General features: G+C 33.9%; 1 protein-coding gene across 1 annotated transcript in view; it reads left to right on the top strand.

Moving 5' to 3' along the window:
- Nucleotides 1-13,560, top strand: part of MEI1 (meiotic double-stranded break formation protein 1) — a 46,021-nt gene extending 32,461 nt beyond the window's left edge. The window contains exons 23-31 of the mRNA XM_087969108.1: nucleotides 1,756-1,866; nucleotides 3,185-3,366; nucleotides 4,573-4,651; nucleotides 5,484-5,674; nucleotides 6,809-6,890; nucleotides 8,093-8,199; nucleotides 10,646-10,777; nucleotides 11,954-12,063; nucleotides 13,460-13,560. Of these exons, the coding sequence (XP_087825234.1) occupies nucleotides 1,756-1,866; nucleotides 3,185-3,366; nucleotides 4,573-4,651; nucleotides 5,484-5,674; nucleotides 6,809-6,890; nucleotides 8,093-8,199; nucleotides 10,646-10,777; nucleotides 11,954-12,063; nucleotides 13,460-13,505 (1,040 nt within the window). The 3' untranslated portion in view covers nucleotides 13,506-13,560. The remainder of the gene's footprint in view (nucleotides 1-1,755; nucleotides 1,867-3,184; nucleotides 3,367-4,572; nucleotides 4,652-5,483; nucleotides 5,675-6,808; nucleotides 6,891-8,092; nucleotides 8,200-10,645; nucleotides 10,778-11,953; nucleotides 12,064-13,459) is intronic.
- Nucleotides 13,561-16,347: the final 2,787 nt, after the last annotated feature.

The raw sequence follows: 16,347 nt of genomic DNA, 5'->3' as shown, positions 1-16,347 counted from the left end.
CTCCTCCACAGCCTCTGGAGCCACACCTCCACTCCCTGTCTGCTGTTCCTCCTCTCCCTCAAAGTCCTACTCTACCAAGGGCATGACAATTACAGTGGCTTCTTCAGGTGTACAAAGCATATAGAAATTATATTTCTTCTGTAACAGTGTTACCAACTATTCTTCCTCCCAACTATTTCTAAATATTATATCAGTGTTTCATGAGGTTTGCAGTTTGAGAATGATTGGTTTTCTTTTTTTTTCTTTGTATCACTTAAGAGAAAGGATGTTTTATAAATACATATCCATCACATTATTTCAGTGTAAACAATGTTATACAAAGGATAGAAAAAGGATAAACAATAAAGAAATTAAGTCATGGGATAAGAAAAAAATGTATAATTTATAATAATACTGGTAATATATAATTAAATCTAATTTACATCATTTACCATATCCTACTGTAACTTTTTATTCTTGTAACGCATCTTTGCCTTTTCCCCCTTTAAATCTCAGGATCTGATTTAGTCCATTAAGCCACTATTCCTTTGCTCTTCCCCTTCTTTTCTTGACTATTCACTCCAACCCATTTGCACAGATAACTAGCTAAAGGTAATCCTTGACTTACAACCATTCACTTAGCAACCTTTCAAGGTTACAATGGCATTGAAAAACTAATTTACAGCCCATCCTTTCCACTTATAACCATTGCCATTTGCAGCCTTCCTAACCAGTTTCCAACAAGCCAAGTCAGTGGAGGAAGCTGGATTCGCTTAATGACCATGTGATTCACTTTACATCCATGGCAAAATAAGGTCATAAAATCGGGCATTACTCAACTATTGCCTTGCTTAGTAATAGAATGTCTGGCCTCAATTGTGATGATATGTCAAGGATTACCTGTAACTGCAGATACAGGTAAAAAAACCTGACTTGATTGGAAAGTTGAAAGAGATGTGAAATTTCAGACATTTTGAGTTTTACACTAGGCTTTGTATGTCATGTTAACAATGATACTCCAAAGCCATAACTTCCATTGCCCCAATTTTGGGAGACAGGAATTTTTTATTGTAACACATTAAGCCTTTTCCAAGGGTCTAACCTATTCTGGGTGACCTTTACCGATTGTAAATAGAGTGCTCACACTTCTTGAATCCCCAACTTTATAGAACTTATAAAGGTAGTTATGTAATAAGGGAGATTCCTCAGATCAAAGAGGGAAATGAGGATCTTTTTTTTTTATAGTGATGCAAATCTCTTTTCCAATAGAAGCAGTATTTTTAGAATGCATTTTCCTTTGTGATCTGAACTGGCTAGTTTATATTCTGCATATATCAGGAGACAACACACTAAAATAGTAATGATGAAAATTCTGCTTTCTGAAATAAATATTTAGTCAACAAGAACAAGGGGCAACTTTTTTTGTTCTAGCTTGTGCCAGGTTTCTGCTTTCTTAGCTTCAAAACCAAGCTCCTTGAGCCAGATTGTCAATATTTCTCTGTAATGTTTTCCTGAGGATAACTATAGAGTAGCCTAAACAGAATGATAGTGAAAAATGGCCACAAAGGTGCTAATTAGTAAGCACAGATGTGACTATATTCACTGTGGGATTTCTCTTCTGGTTTTTTTGAAGCAGTTGGTCTTGTTCATGACAATGATGACATTTAAACTTATCTGATTGGTAGTCTGTGGTGGTGTAGCTATCCCCAAAGATTTCACATATTAAAATCTGTAAAGGATTATTGTTATACTAAGCGCTGTATTTCTGTTATGCAGTTATCAATTTGTGTGGGAAATGTACTCCAACAGACTCTGAAATTCTTCAGCCATCCCTGAACTTTCTTTATTGGAGCCTTCAGCAGACAATTCCTTCCAGCCAACAAATAGGTAAAAAGTAAAACAATTCCTTTGTTGTGTGATAGAATGAACACTTTTCCCCAGTAAGGACTTTGGGTCATAAGTTATTTTCATGATGGATGTCCCAAAGGTGTTTTCTTCAAAAGGCAACTAGGCTGTTTTTTATTTGAGGAAGAAGATGTTTTGCTTCTCATCTCATCATGAATGAGAAGTGAAACATCTACTTCCTCAAATAAAAAAGAGCCTTTGTTGCCTTTTGAAAAAAAAAACACCTTTGAGACAAGTATAAGAAAAGAAGTGAGGTGGCTCCCTTATTATTAATGTTCCTCTGCCTATTATTTTCTTTTTTTCTTTTAGTTTTGCTTTTATAGTTCTAAATACTTTTTAAAAATTATGTAAGTTTTATAAAATGACATATTTTACTGGATTGTTGTATGCTGCACATGGTTGCTTTCTTGAGATGGGCAGCTAGAGGATAGGATAGGATAGAATAGGATAGAATAATAACTTTATTATCACTTGGAATGTACACTAATCGCATACATTAAAATGAAATAAACAGACAGATGTGTTGTATACAGCAAAGCTCCGATCTAGTTGTAGTTCTCTTTATAATTAATGCTTCTATAAAATTGTATGTATTGTATATTGTTGATGTATATCAGTTTGTCAACTATTGCATGTCTTCAGTGAGTTGGAGTAGAAGTCCAGCTTTGATATTAGAACAAGTATGCAAAGTTTCCTGATCCATAGCAATTCTTACACGTGCCCTTGAGCCAATTATTGAACCAGGGTTATTTGATTCTATTGTGTACTAGAATAAGCACATCATAGTTAAATCTTTTTTTAAAAAAAAAATCTGTTATGTGATGGATAAAATAAAATATGTACATTCAGAGACCTTTTCTTGCTATTAAAGATATGTACCAATATACAACTACATGAAAATGGGAATGCTATTTATTATTTCTTTATTATTCAGATATTTAATGGTGAGGGCAGATGTCTTACTGAACATAATTTAGTTAAAATATTTATTTAAAAAATACACCTAGTGTGTTTTTAAGAATATGCATTATTACTTGTGTTATAATATCTGTGGAAACTCTTTCCATACCATCCAAAAGTATTTTTTAAAATAGTGTTCTCTTTTTTTGTATAATCTCCAGAGACAAAAATATACAATTTATGAGATTTGCTAGGATCCTTGGAATAGGTCAAGAGCCTTAGACCTGTAGTATTTTGTTTCTTTTGATTTCTGTACTAATTTGTAATTATACCTGGTTGCTACTGACTTAAGTTATACTTGTTACACTTACAGCTTGTTGAATCCTTTCTTCTTTTACAGTGGTAGTATTGTTACTTTCCAATAAATCTTTGATCGAACTCCTTGAAAAAGTTCTTCACTGCACCTGGATGGCAACCTCTTTCTCTGAACCTGTTTTTTCCTCATGCATTGAATCACTTATTTGTTCTGCTTGGCTTTTGACAGCTTCACTCTTGACTCAACAAAATATTTACAATATAGAGGTTAGAAACACTGATAAATCTGTGTACAAACAGTTCATTTTCTTTATAAGTACTCAATTCACTAATAAGGGCATTGCCTAACTATATTAACCATTATTAACTTGATATAGATAATATGTGGAAAAATAACATTGGGTGTGGTATGTTTATGTACTAGCTGTGCATCTTATTAATGTACTATAAGTGACGACTGTATCTGTATCTGACAATTGGAAGAATACCATTATTATTTCTTTATGTAGAGAAAAAATATTGCAAGAGATATGGGAATCATTTGTTAAATGTTCCTGGGAAGTTGTTCAACAGCATTTTGATTGAAAATGTATAAGATATAGTAATAAACAAAATCTGAGAAATGCAGTGTGACTTTATGCTGGATAGGTTGTATGCAGGTTTAACCGCCCCTTCAGATAATTGAGAAATGTGTGAAAAGTTTACTGCATGCAATAAGGTGAATAGGCTTCAGTTATATAATATTTTTCAGGATTCAGAAATACTGAATACAGTAAGAGCATTATATAATATAAGTATATAAGGTATGAGAATAAATGTAATATTTAGTGTATAGTTCAACACTGAGCTGTATTGTGGGATAAATATAAGATTGCAAATTACAGAGTTAGAAAATACAGAACAAGTAAATAAATCTGTGTATCTTAGCAGAATGTTTACTAACTAGATGGGAAAATGGATGATGATATTGTTTAGATGTTCAAATGTGGTTTTTGTGCAAAATGAATCCTTGTTGATAAAAGTGAAAATTGTTTTATATATATAAACATACTGTATTGTATACTATACTGTTTAGTGCTGCCTATTTTGTTAATATAGAAATAGAACTTTGGTCAGGAAAAGCATAAAAATTAAATGCTGTAGGAGCGAGTTAGAATAACTTTATTATCACTTTAAATGTAGACTAATTGGCATACATTAAAATGAAATTTCATCGCATGCAGCTCTCAAAGGGTCACTAAAGTATTTAAAAAGTGTTATTAAAGCAAGAAGAAACTGTGCAGAAAGGATGAATAATGTGCATTGACTATACTGACAATCATAAACAGTATAAGCTGAGGTGATTTGGTCATAGAGAGAAAATAAGCTGTAGGACCCCTGGCAAAGTTCTTTTTTTGAGTGGGAAAATACTGAACAAAAAAAATACACCTGTGCACCTGTCTTCAGTCAATTCATTTGATTTCTTTCTGAAAGGTTCATCACTTGATCTCTTTGGATGTGGACAAGGTCTTCAATGCAGTTGATTACAGAAAAAAGAGCATATTATTCTTTGGTAGGTAACATCACAAAAAATAAATATGTGAACACAAAGTGTAGCTCCTGAGGATATTATTAACAATAAAAAATAGAAGATCTTGGGAGTTCTCCAACTATATTACAGGGGTAATAATAGCCAATATTTATCAATTTCACGATTTCCCATCCTCTTTCACACCTCAGGAATTTAATGCAATTTTTTCATTATGTTCCACTTGTCACATGAATTTTGTACACTTTATTTTCATTGGTAGGATGATTTTTTAATTGCATATATTCAATAAATAAAAATCCAATAAGAATTAAAACCTGAACAAGAGAGAGCTGCTAGCTACTGTTTTGAACTGAATATCCTTATGTCTAATCCTAGTTATGCTACAGTAAAATACTGATTTTCTCAATTTTGTGGCAGCAGTCATATTAAAAACAAAATAGATAAAAATTAAACAGGAAATCTCTTCAGACAAATTGTCCATGCTGTTCTTATCACCATGACTAGAATTTCTGCAATGTTTTAGTTGAATTTTTTTTTTGCTTACTGATCACTTTGAAACATAGTAGCAAATCATTTTTTCAAAATATAGATTGATAAAATTGACAGAATATTTAGGGCCCCTCGATACATATAGTTATTCAAGAGCTAGATATTTTAATTAGGCTGGTTAATGACCACAATAAAATAATTTACTACCTTTTAAATCTGAAAACTAGGACTTTGGGATAATTAGTGGGTTTTCCAATAAGGAGACTACATACTGAACTGTCCAAGTACCTTATGTGTAGCCTAGGATCTCTGAAGTGTATGAGGGAAAGACTTACTTTATACTAATAGATGGTTTTATATCCAGTTAGCATCCTTCAGTTTTTGAGAGCCTTCTTTAAGCAGAACCTCTGTTCATCCTTTGTGAAGTTTATTGTCCAGTCCACAGATAAACAGGAAAAGGAACTGCCACAGTCAAAAGAGAATATTTCATTGTTTCCACTGGCTATGTGGCATGTACTGTCCTTGGTTGCTCGATTACAAAACCTACTTGTCCAGGTAAATTTTACTGTTAATATGGAATTGAAATATTAATTGTAGGACTCAATAAAGCTGATTTATTTCAAATAATGGAAAAGTATAAAGAGAATACACTTTTTCTCACTTTTGAACTATCTAATGATGCAAAAACTACTACTAGTACCAGAGACAATTATTCATAAAGGTATAGATTCAATCTCAATGTTGTAAAGCCACTGTCTCTTGCATCTGCCCCTTATTTGTGAGAAGAATTTCGGAACATTCCAGGATCCATAGGTACATGCATTTCCCCCAGTCCCTTGACCAAGTCAACATTAATTCCAGTTGCCAATGGGAAAACATTAAAAGCATCATTTCTCTACTTATTATTCCTTTGCTATGTTTTTTTTTCCTGCAGCAAGGAAAATGGTTTTTAAAAGGTTAATGTGCAATCGGGTGGGCTGCTACCGGTTCGCATCAGTTTGGGCGAACCGGTTTTTAATTTTATGGCCAGTCAGCGAACCAGCAAATCATACCCCTGGCTGGCCCCACCCACCCCACCCCTCCCAGGAGTCCCCACACGGCCCGTTTTGGATTGCAGGTAAGTGCAGGGCCTGTGCAGAGGCGTGGGGAGGGTGAAAAAACAGGCCTCCCGGAAGGCCGGAAACACCCACCCAGCAACTGGGCAGAGAACCGGTTGTTAAATTATTTAAAGCCCATCCCTCTTTGCAATGATAAGGTAATGTCATCCCTCAGAACAGCCAAAAACATGATTGTGACATGTTATTGCTTTAAGTTGATGAAGGACGAAGAACCTTTCAGAAAGCTGGGATGAGAAGTAAATTCCCATTTCTCTTCTGTTAAATAGAAAATTGATTGGCATGGTGTTACTAAGAAGCACAGCAAAACTGTTTTTGCTGTATTTTCTTTGGAGTAGGAAGAGACTTAATATACAGTAGTTCCAAAATTGTCTCCATATTGGACAATTCCCAATACTGGGGAGATGAGGCAAATTCCTTTGCTCGCGAAGAACTTCCTAAATGCTAGAGCATTTTCAAATATTTTATGTCCTATGAGTCTCAAGACAATTGCTTTTTATTCACTTCTGTTATAATTTCAGGCATACCTTTTAGATGAATTTGATAAAAATTGTATTCTCTCTTATGTTTACAGAAGGACTTTTTGCTATCACAGACTGTTATTGGATGTCTTGAGGTCTTGTTGGAATATCTGCACCTGAAAAATCAGAGCACCGGTACAGCTTTCAATATCTTTATCTGTGTATTCTTTATTAGTAAAAATGCTTTACCTTGAAATTAGTTTGCTTTGCCTAGATGGCTTGCAATCATTGGCACCTCATCACTAAAGCGGATATAAACCTTAACAGTATAAAATATTTTGTTACTAAAATGTAGGTTTACAGTATTTCAGATATTTAATAGTTGCCAAGAAAATATGGAAAAACTTTATATCAATTTGGTTATGACTGGGTGATGCTATGTAGATGTTATAAGTCTTTAGTGCAGAAACGAATGCACGTCATCCTAATTCTGTCTCAATTTTATTGGGATGTTAGTCTTTTGGGAAATGGTCTGGTTGTAGCAGGTTTTCATGGAAACTGTAAAAGATCACGAATAAGGATATCTTATTGAAGTTTATAATTTCCAGTGAGATAAAAGCAGAATAAGCTCGACTGACCCATGTTTTATATTTTACACATAGCAGAAAATGATATCTTAGTAATCTATTTTCATTATTGAATAATATAGCAACTCTTCTAGATTTTTTATTATCTGAATGGATCTTTTCTTCTATTATATTTTGTTTTGAAAGAATTATAAGTAGTCCTTGACTTATGACCATATTTGGGACCAGAATTTCTGTCGTTAAGCAAGGCAGTTGTTAAGTGAGTCATGCCCAATTTTACAACCTTTTTTACCATGGTTGTAACTTAACGTAAATCACTATAGTTGTTAAATGAATCATGCAGTCATTAAGAGAATCTGGCTTCCCCCATCAACATTGCTTGTCACAAGCCAGTTAGGAAGGTCATAAATGACGATCAGATGACCCTGGGACACTGCAACTTTCATAAATACATGCCAGTTGCCAAGCACCCAAATTTTGAATATGTGATGCTACCACAGTCGTAAGTGCAAGGACCAGTCATAAATCACTTTTTTCAGTACTGTTGTAACTTCAATAGTAACTAAATGATTGGTTTTAAGTCAAGGATTATCTGCAGATTGTTTAAACTGTAGAAGCATATAAAGAGTACTTTTTTGAGAGAAATTAATTTTTTACTTCCATTGTTTTTCCTGTTATTATTTTTAAAAATCTTGTTTGATGGTATAAAAAAAGACTTAACTCAGTATAGAATGAATAATATATTTATTTGGGGATTATTTTCTTAAGATTTCTTTCTAAGCTATTTGTGGTAAATTTTTCCACTTCTAGCATGTCATATTGCCTCACACCCGTGGAATAAATTTCTGTTGATCACACTTTTAGATGGTAATGAGAATTCCTTTCTTAACTCAGAAATTCTTAGACTCATTAGTTTGGTGAGTATAATAGCTGTTAACCATTAATTCCTAATGTGTTATTACATTGCATTATGACTGTTTTAACTGAATTGTTCTATTTAGTTATCTCTGGCAAAACATGAGTGAAACACCATTTATAACGAAGTGAGGACTGGATTATGCTGTAAACTTGGCAGAGCCTTAAATATGCAGATGTTTTTGTAAAGCATAAACTTACAGGGAATGTAACTTTATTGTATTTCTTTAATCAAAATAAACTCTTAAACGCAGCCACTATAATTCTGATTTTGATCCGAGCAGGTGCATTAGGGAGGATACACTCCATTTCTTTGCTTGAACACTCTAATAATCTCCTCCATAATTATTGTCAAGCAAAGCGAATAGAAGTTTATGTCACTGACACATTTGTTAAATAAGGTTAATGGACTTAATATATAATGTTAAACCAGAAAATATGATTTATAAATAGCACTATTCCTAGAAGCATTATCAAACAAACTGTATAATAATTTAGCACTATATGTGAGTCTAACCCTTGTGCATTGGGATGATTTTGTTCAAAGGAATGTTGTACATATTTAAATGAAAGGACGCAATTTCAATTGATGCAATCAAAATCCAACTGCCATGGATGATTTTCAATTAAAAAAAACCCAAACATTAAAACTATTAGGAAATCTGTTCATTCGTATTCATAGTTTCAGCTGTTTAGATGTTCAACAGTAAAAAACACATTCTTAGGGCTAAGGAACATCGTAACTTCCCTGGCGTGAGGATAGCCATTACAGTAATCATTTATTTAGCATGGGAATACACATAATTCTCATTTTGCCATGAGCCTTCATGTAGGCAATCTACATTTGTCTTTTCTTGTGCTGTGTGAAAAGTTATGTTTCCTGACTTCCCCTGACACAAGCAGTGTTATATAATTTATCTGCTGCACTTCATTTTCTGTAGGTAAATAGCTCCACTCCAATTGGCTACTTTATGCTATGGCAAAAAATTAATAAAATATTTCACAAGAAGAGTTCTCCACTCCTCTACTCGTTGTAGAATACCTTATGCCACCAGACTTGAAATTCTAGAACTAGAAAACCTTGAATTACGCCATCTTCGGTCTGACTTAAACATGGTATATAAAATCATACATTGCAATGTCCTACCTGTCAATGAATACTTCAGCTTCAACCATAACAACACAAGAGCACACAACAGATACAAACTCAAAGTTAACCGCACCAAACTTGATTGCAGGAAATACGACTTCAGCAATAGAGTGGTCAATGTCTGGAATACTCTACCCGACTCTGTAGTTTCTTCCCCAAACCCCAAAAACTTTAACCTTAGACTGTCTACTATTGACATCACCCCTTTCCTAAGAGGTCTGTAGGGGGCGTGCATAAGCGCACCAACGTGCCTACCGTCCCTGTCCTATTGTTTCTCTTATTCTTTTTTTATTTTTCTTATATGTACCCATTTCATGTATTCACAACTATGTATACACTTATACTTATTATCTTGTAAACAATTGGCAAATCAAATAAATAAATAAAAATAAAATAAATAAAAATGGTCCCTCTGCTTCTGCCATCGGTCTCAGTTGCTGGAGTGCCTGCTGCCTTTTGAAGAGGCAGCGTGAAAAGTGAATTAATGAAAAGGTTAAGGTGAAAGGCTGGACTTTTTCTTTTTAATAGGCTCACTGGTAAACTAGTGAAAGGGTTAAAAAAAAAGCAAGATAAAAAAGAGTTCTGCTAATTCCTCCTAATAGCAAAAGTGACAGTAAGGAAATTAAACTGTTTTTCGTCCAGCAATCCAATGGTGGATGCAATGGATGGAAGGTATCAAGTATCAGAGGAAACAGCATATGTGAACTCATATAAAAGAACTATCAATGGAAATATGTCATCAAAAAGACATTGATAGGAAGGGTAAAGAAGGAAGGAAGCCAGCAATCACTATAATTAATAATACCCATGAACACCAGAACTGTAGAACAGACTGAAATCTGGAGAGCAACTTCTTAAGCCAGCTTCATTTATTGAGGGAAACAAGTAGTGTAAAGTTGCCTTGTGTCCTTTGACTGATAAATCTTCCCCTACTTGTTAGACTTACTACATAATTCTATGTGCATCTACTTAGAATACCATATATTCCTAAACTTAAAATGTAAACACTTTTGTGTTTGATAATTGTGCAATCATAAAATTTGGAAATTCTGAAATATTTCAAAAATATCATTAAATGGAAAAAAAAATACTAATTTGGCTCACTAATCTAGAATTTGCTACTACTGAGAGAAGGTTTATCCACGCTTTTAGAATTTGATTATTTCTAACAATCATTTTAAAGTATTGCTTAAGAATCTGTTTCAATAAAGCTTGAGGCAATTAATGACTGTGTTTTTGCTGGATAACAGAAATAATTTACAGTAGATCCACTAAAATTAAAATACAACTTTTTTAAGTTTATGAAATATCAAGACATCAGAACTGTTTCCGAAACTGAAATTAGCCATATTCTTGAAGAAGCAGCTCATATCAACGTGCTAGAACTTTCTAATGACACAATCAGTGCTCTTCGCTTATTTCTTCTTCAGGTAAGAATTCTGGAAATGAAGAGTAATTTAAAGTGAAGTTAAACAACTGGCTGTGCTTCCTGCTTCTGCATTTTCTTGTTGTCAGATTGGTTTTTGTAAGGGCTAACTGTTAAAGGATTTACTTTACTTTAGATGTAGCGTGGCCTGCTTATCTGAGCCTCTTTCTTTTGTCTTTTACTTTCAATAAAATAATTACAGTTTGTTTTTCATAGTAATATTGCTGTAAGTACTGTTTGCATTTATTTTATGTATTTAATATTGAATTTGTTTTGTAGGCTATTGAGGGAAGAATGGATAGTTATTTATCATTCCTCATCTATCTTTAAAAAAACATACTTGTATAGGAATTTTGAAATGAACCACTTGGTTCTGAGTGCAGGTTCCATGAAGTTGTTTTCTTTCATCCAATATCAGTACAGAAAATGAAAAAGAGTAGAATTATTTTAAGGTTTTATTTCAGGAACAAAAAATATGTAGACATTGAATTCATTTAAATACATTCTGTACTATTCTAGATCTATTAATACAATAACCATGGACATTATTTGTATTGTACACGTTCCCTTTAGGTCTTAGCTTTACAGTATATGCCTCTGGTATCATCATTAAAATTTGCTAGATTTCTGATTCTGAGTGTTGGAGAACCTCCCACCCATAAACAAGAATTAGTAGATCTATCAAGGCATAATGTATCTTATTTTGGAGGATATGTATAGAGGTATTAGAGTGAAGTACAGTCTGTTTTGTACAGTATGAAGCCTTGCAGTTTTGTGCCTAATCTACCAAAAAGAGAAATTTCTCATTTCAAAAGAAGGAAAACACATTGAGTCATATTATGCAAAGGCAAATTATGTGGAACCCACTATATGGCTAGACCTTGGATTATTTTTGCAATTATAGGCACTGTAGAAGGAGAGCCATGGTAGTCTATAGTTGCAAAAAATCAGGGATTTGGTAGCATCTTTTCTGATTTACAAATTTTGTTAAAAGACACACTTTGTGAATTGAAACTCACTTCATCAGGTGCAGCAGCTGCAGTGCACAAAAGCTTATGCCTTTCAGTAACATTTTCTAGTTGGAAAAAAATCCTTCAAGACTTTCTGCTTTATTGCAATTGTGGTAATTGGAGGAAATGAAACACTTAAATTCTGTAATTTCTCTTCTTTTTTATGTCAGCTTCAAAAAATAAAGTATCAAGCGGATTCAAGCAAAAAAGCTGTGATCCAAACATTGTTGGAGAACCTCCCACCCATTAACAGGCCTCAAAGGACCCATCAAGGCATGATGTATCTTTTTTCAGAGGATATGTATAGAGGTATTAGAGTGAAGTACAGTCTGTTTTGTAGTTGAATGTAAAGCCTTGCAGTTTTGTGCTTAATCTAGCAAGAAGAGAAACAGTTTCATTATCTTGAAATTTTTTTGTGCTTCTCACCTCTATCATTTGAAGATGTGATGTAAAATATCAGCATTAGATATAGATGAATATACAGGTGGTCCTCACTTGAGCCCATCATTTTTGTTAAACGAGACAGTTAAGTGAATTTTGCTCCATTTTATGATTTTTCTCGCTACAGTTGTTCAGTGAATCATTGAAGTTAGTAACATGGTTAAGTGAATCTGGCTTCCCCATTGATTTTGCTTGTCAAAAGGTCACAGAAGGGGATCACATGACCCTGGAACACTGCAGTTGTCATAAATATGAACCAGTTGCCAAGTGCCTTAATTTTTATTCAGTGAGTGTGAGGATGCTGCAACAGTTATAAGTATGAAAAATGGTCATAGATCACTTTCTTCAGTGCCATTGTAACTTCAAACGATCACTAAATGAAATATTGTAAGAGGAAGATTATCTGTACTTATGCATGATGTTAGATGCAAGATAGTATTTGTTTATCTATATGCAAAGAGTAGTAAAGTTAGGATCCAATTTTAATTTTCTGTGCTGAAAACAGTCTTTTCTTTCAGTGCTAACTTGACAGAGCAAAACCATTCTGTTGATAGAAAAAAAATGAGAAAAATGAAAATCACCTTCTGATTTGTCATGCCTGTTCTTTACTATCGGTAATTTCCATTGTAAGGATCTAAAAATTCTAAAGTTCATAGTAATACTTAGTAATCATAGTAATAGTAATAGTAATCCTAAATTCATACTATTAATTTGGGAGAATGTTATTTTTTTAAAGTGATAGTCTGTGATATTTTAATGTGCCATTAACATTCATTAAAGATAGATAATAATCAAATCAGGGATCACTTTAGTATTAATAGTTCTTTTAACAGTGCTTTTAAGCATTGTCTAAGAGTTCCCTTTTGGGGCAAAAGATAGAAGAAATAGAGATTTTCTGATCAGACAATAGGTATTAATTCTTAACAATAATGATTTTAAAATGACAAAAACATGTGTCATATTGCTTATTTTTTCATTTTCCCTCACTTGTCCATACTGTAGTTCCCTGTGGGGGGATGCAGTCTGAAACTCCTTATTTAAGCTTTTAACATTTATTCAAGTAGTTCTGAGTAAACTACCATACAACTGTAGTTTAAAAGAACAGAACTCAGACACCAAAGTAGATTTAGAAATTAAAAAGGGTTCTAGGCTATTTGATAAAAAATGCATATATTTTTCCAGTAATATATAATTCTTCCAACTTAAGTTTGTTCTTAACTCAAGTTTGACTTCAGATATTATGGGAACGTGGCAATATCTCCCTCACATATTACAGACTGAAATGAGAAAAGAAAAATGAACAAACAGAACATAGTATTATAAATTGATAAATCACCTTGCATTTAAATTTTCTTAGCAGTTATAGACATACAGAAAAAATAATGCAGGTTATTTCTTTCCCCTGCAGATAGATTTAGAAATTTCTTAAATGTTGAAATATAAAGTCACAAATAAAAAAAGTTAAAATCTGTTTGCCATTGTTCTGGAAATGATATAAGTAAAATTATGCACTTCATTTCAAGGCTATTTTCTATGCTGTTGTTAAGAATTTGGAAGTACTATATTCTTGTCTAATTCTCTTAAGTGCTTGATCTCTGTAAGCAGTATAGCTTTCATACTCGGTGATTTTTTTTGTTAATATAGAAGTACTATATATAGAAATAATATAAGACACATGGCTCAGTGGCTAAGACGCTGACCTTGTTGATCAGAAAGGCCGGCAGTTCGGTGGTTTGAATCCCTAGCACCATGTTCTGACCAAGGCTTCTTGAGACACTAACAAACACAGTCCCAAAACCCTTTTTTCTTTATTTCAAGGGCTGTGAATTTTAGTCATTCACAGCCCGTAATGAGTCTCAAACAGTTTGTAAATAGTCCCATGGAAGTCTGCCAAAGTCCTTCAGGGTAAGTCTGATAAGCATACACCTTTATCTTTCTTGAAATGCTGCCAATGACTAAATTTCCAGTTAGTTATACAAGGCCAAACGGAGCACAAATTCACCACAAAGCTTCAGATTTCAAACTGATCAGTACGAACAAAGTTGCTTCCTGCAAAGGTTCATGTCCTTTTGCTCCTCCTTTATGTCTTATGGGAGGGCCAATCACCTCCAAACCTTATTCCTGAATTACTCCTTTTGTCTTAACTGTTCTTGCCTTCTGGCAGCTCTGCACACGCTCGCACTGGGAACAGGCTTGTTCCTCTGCCTCGCTGCTGTCAGATTCTGGACGCTCCGGAGTCAGTACATAACTCCCAGATGGCCCTGGCCCCATCTCTGTATTGGATGCAGTCATCCTCAGACTCCCGGACTGGCCCATGTTCCTTCCCACTGTCCAACTCTGCTGCTGTCTCTGCAGGCTGCTGGCGGACCACAACACACGTAATGGAGTGAGCTCCCGCTATTTGCCCCAACTACTTGCCAACCTAGCAGTTCGAAAGCATGTAAAAATGCAAGTAGAAATATAGGGACCACTTTGGTGGGAAGGTAATAGCGTTCCATGCATTTAGTCATGCTGTCCACATCACCATGGAGACGTCTTCAGATAGTGCTGGCTCTTCGGCTTTGTAACAGAGATGAGCACTGCTCCCTAGAACCGGAAACGAGTAACATGTATGTGTGAGGGGAACCTTTACCTTTAGCTTTTTACTGTGTTTTTTATAGCTAAGCAATCATTGTAGTTCAAGGTTTTTAACAAGGAAAGGGGTTTATAAAACCAACAAACTGAAAACAAGGAGTAAGAGTAATATCGTATCCATATAAGGTATTAACATTTTAAGATGGAAAGAGGATACAGTTATTAGTTGAAAGGGCAACAAAAAGTCTGTGAGGGAAAAAAAGATCAATACTGGGGTTCGCATATATAGCGTACCACTACTTCAAGAAGTCTGCTCCTAAAATTTATGTGTCTATTAAAGTATTAGCATATTTTCAAAGTGATGGAAACCTGAAAAAAATAGGCTTCTTAATGAATAGCAGTGTGGTACTCTGCTTGCATGTGTCAAAAATTTCCAAATAATTTTTAGAACATGTACAATATTAATAAATATTCTACCATTCATCCCAGTGTTTAACTTAGTTCCTAGTACTACATGGTCTTGGCAGTTTCCTTGGGAATAGACATGCTTTTTAAAAAAAAATCCTTCCAGCTTTTTTAAAAAAATCTCAGCCTAGCCTATATATAGCTCATGGATTTCCCAAGATCTCAAGTATTGAGCTTGTCTGTTCCTTCTTAATACTTTTTTAAATTAAGTCCAAGTTGTCTAAGGTGCCTATTTGCCTTTAAACACTTTCATTCTCATCAGTGTCTGCAATGAACTATGATTATATCTAAATGACAATGCACAAATGACAATGTTAGGATAGAAACTGTCCTTATATACTTTTGTCTTATAGACTAATGTAAGTATATAAGCTGCAGTTTGCATCTTGATGTGTGTTTTGGCACTTGTCTCCTGTGGACACCCAATTCTCAACTTCCTGACTGCAATAACTTGAAAAAAATAACCTGAACAAACCAATAATTTATCCGCAACTCTAGTTCAGTGATCAGTATTTCAACTGATTGTAATTAAATATTTAGTTCTCCTTTTTTAACAAATATAATTTTTGCATACAAGATGAACACTGATTACAATCTGGCATTTGTTATGCAGATCAAATGCTCAGTCTCTTAAGACTGAAACAAACAAAATATGGATATAATAGGCTGAGTCATCTGTATGTCTAGTCCACTAGTCTCCACAATCCAAGAATCAATAGATGCGTCTGTGAAATAGTAAATAATTATAACCATTTTATTACTGAGAAAATATGATTAGACTTGGATAATAGCTGCCATTTAGGTAGAGAGTATAACTGTACTTTATAACATCTCTTGAAATACCTCAAGGTGCAATCTCATATTTTTCTGCATACAAGTCCCAAACCTAAACACCTGATCATGAAAGTCCTAATGATTTGTTTTTCCTGCAATCCAGTTGTGGAATTCAAATCACTAGAAAACAGAATCGCCATCAAGAATATTATTTTTTACTGAAACAATATTACACACGTTTTCATTAATATTTCTATTTCTCCTTCCTCAACTATCAACTTTTCACACTAATTATTTCAAATGTCTCTTG

Source organism: Notechis scutatus, chromosome 6, assembly GCF_049901735.1.
Source record: "Notechis scutatus isolate UNSWTSFEM ecotype Mainland chromosome 6, rNotScu1.2, whole genome shotgun sequence".
In the NCBI taxonomy this organism is placed as follows: domain Eukaryota; kingdom Metazoa; phylum Chordata; class Lepidosauria; order Squamata; family Elapidae; genus Notechis; species Notechis scutatus.
Note: the sequence above shows the minus strand (reverse complement) of the source record. Positions and strands in the feature narration are given on the sequence as shown.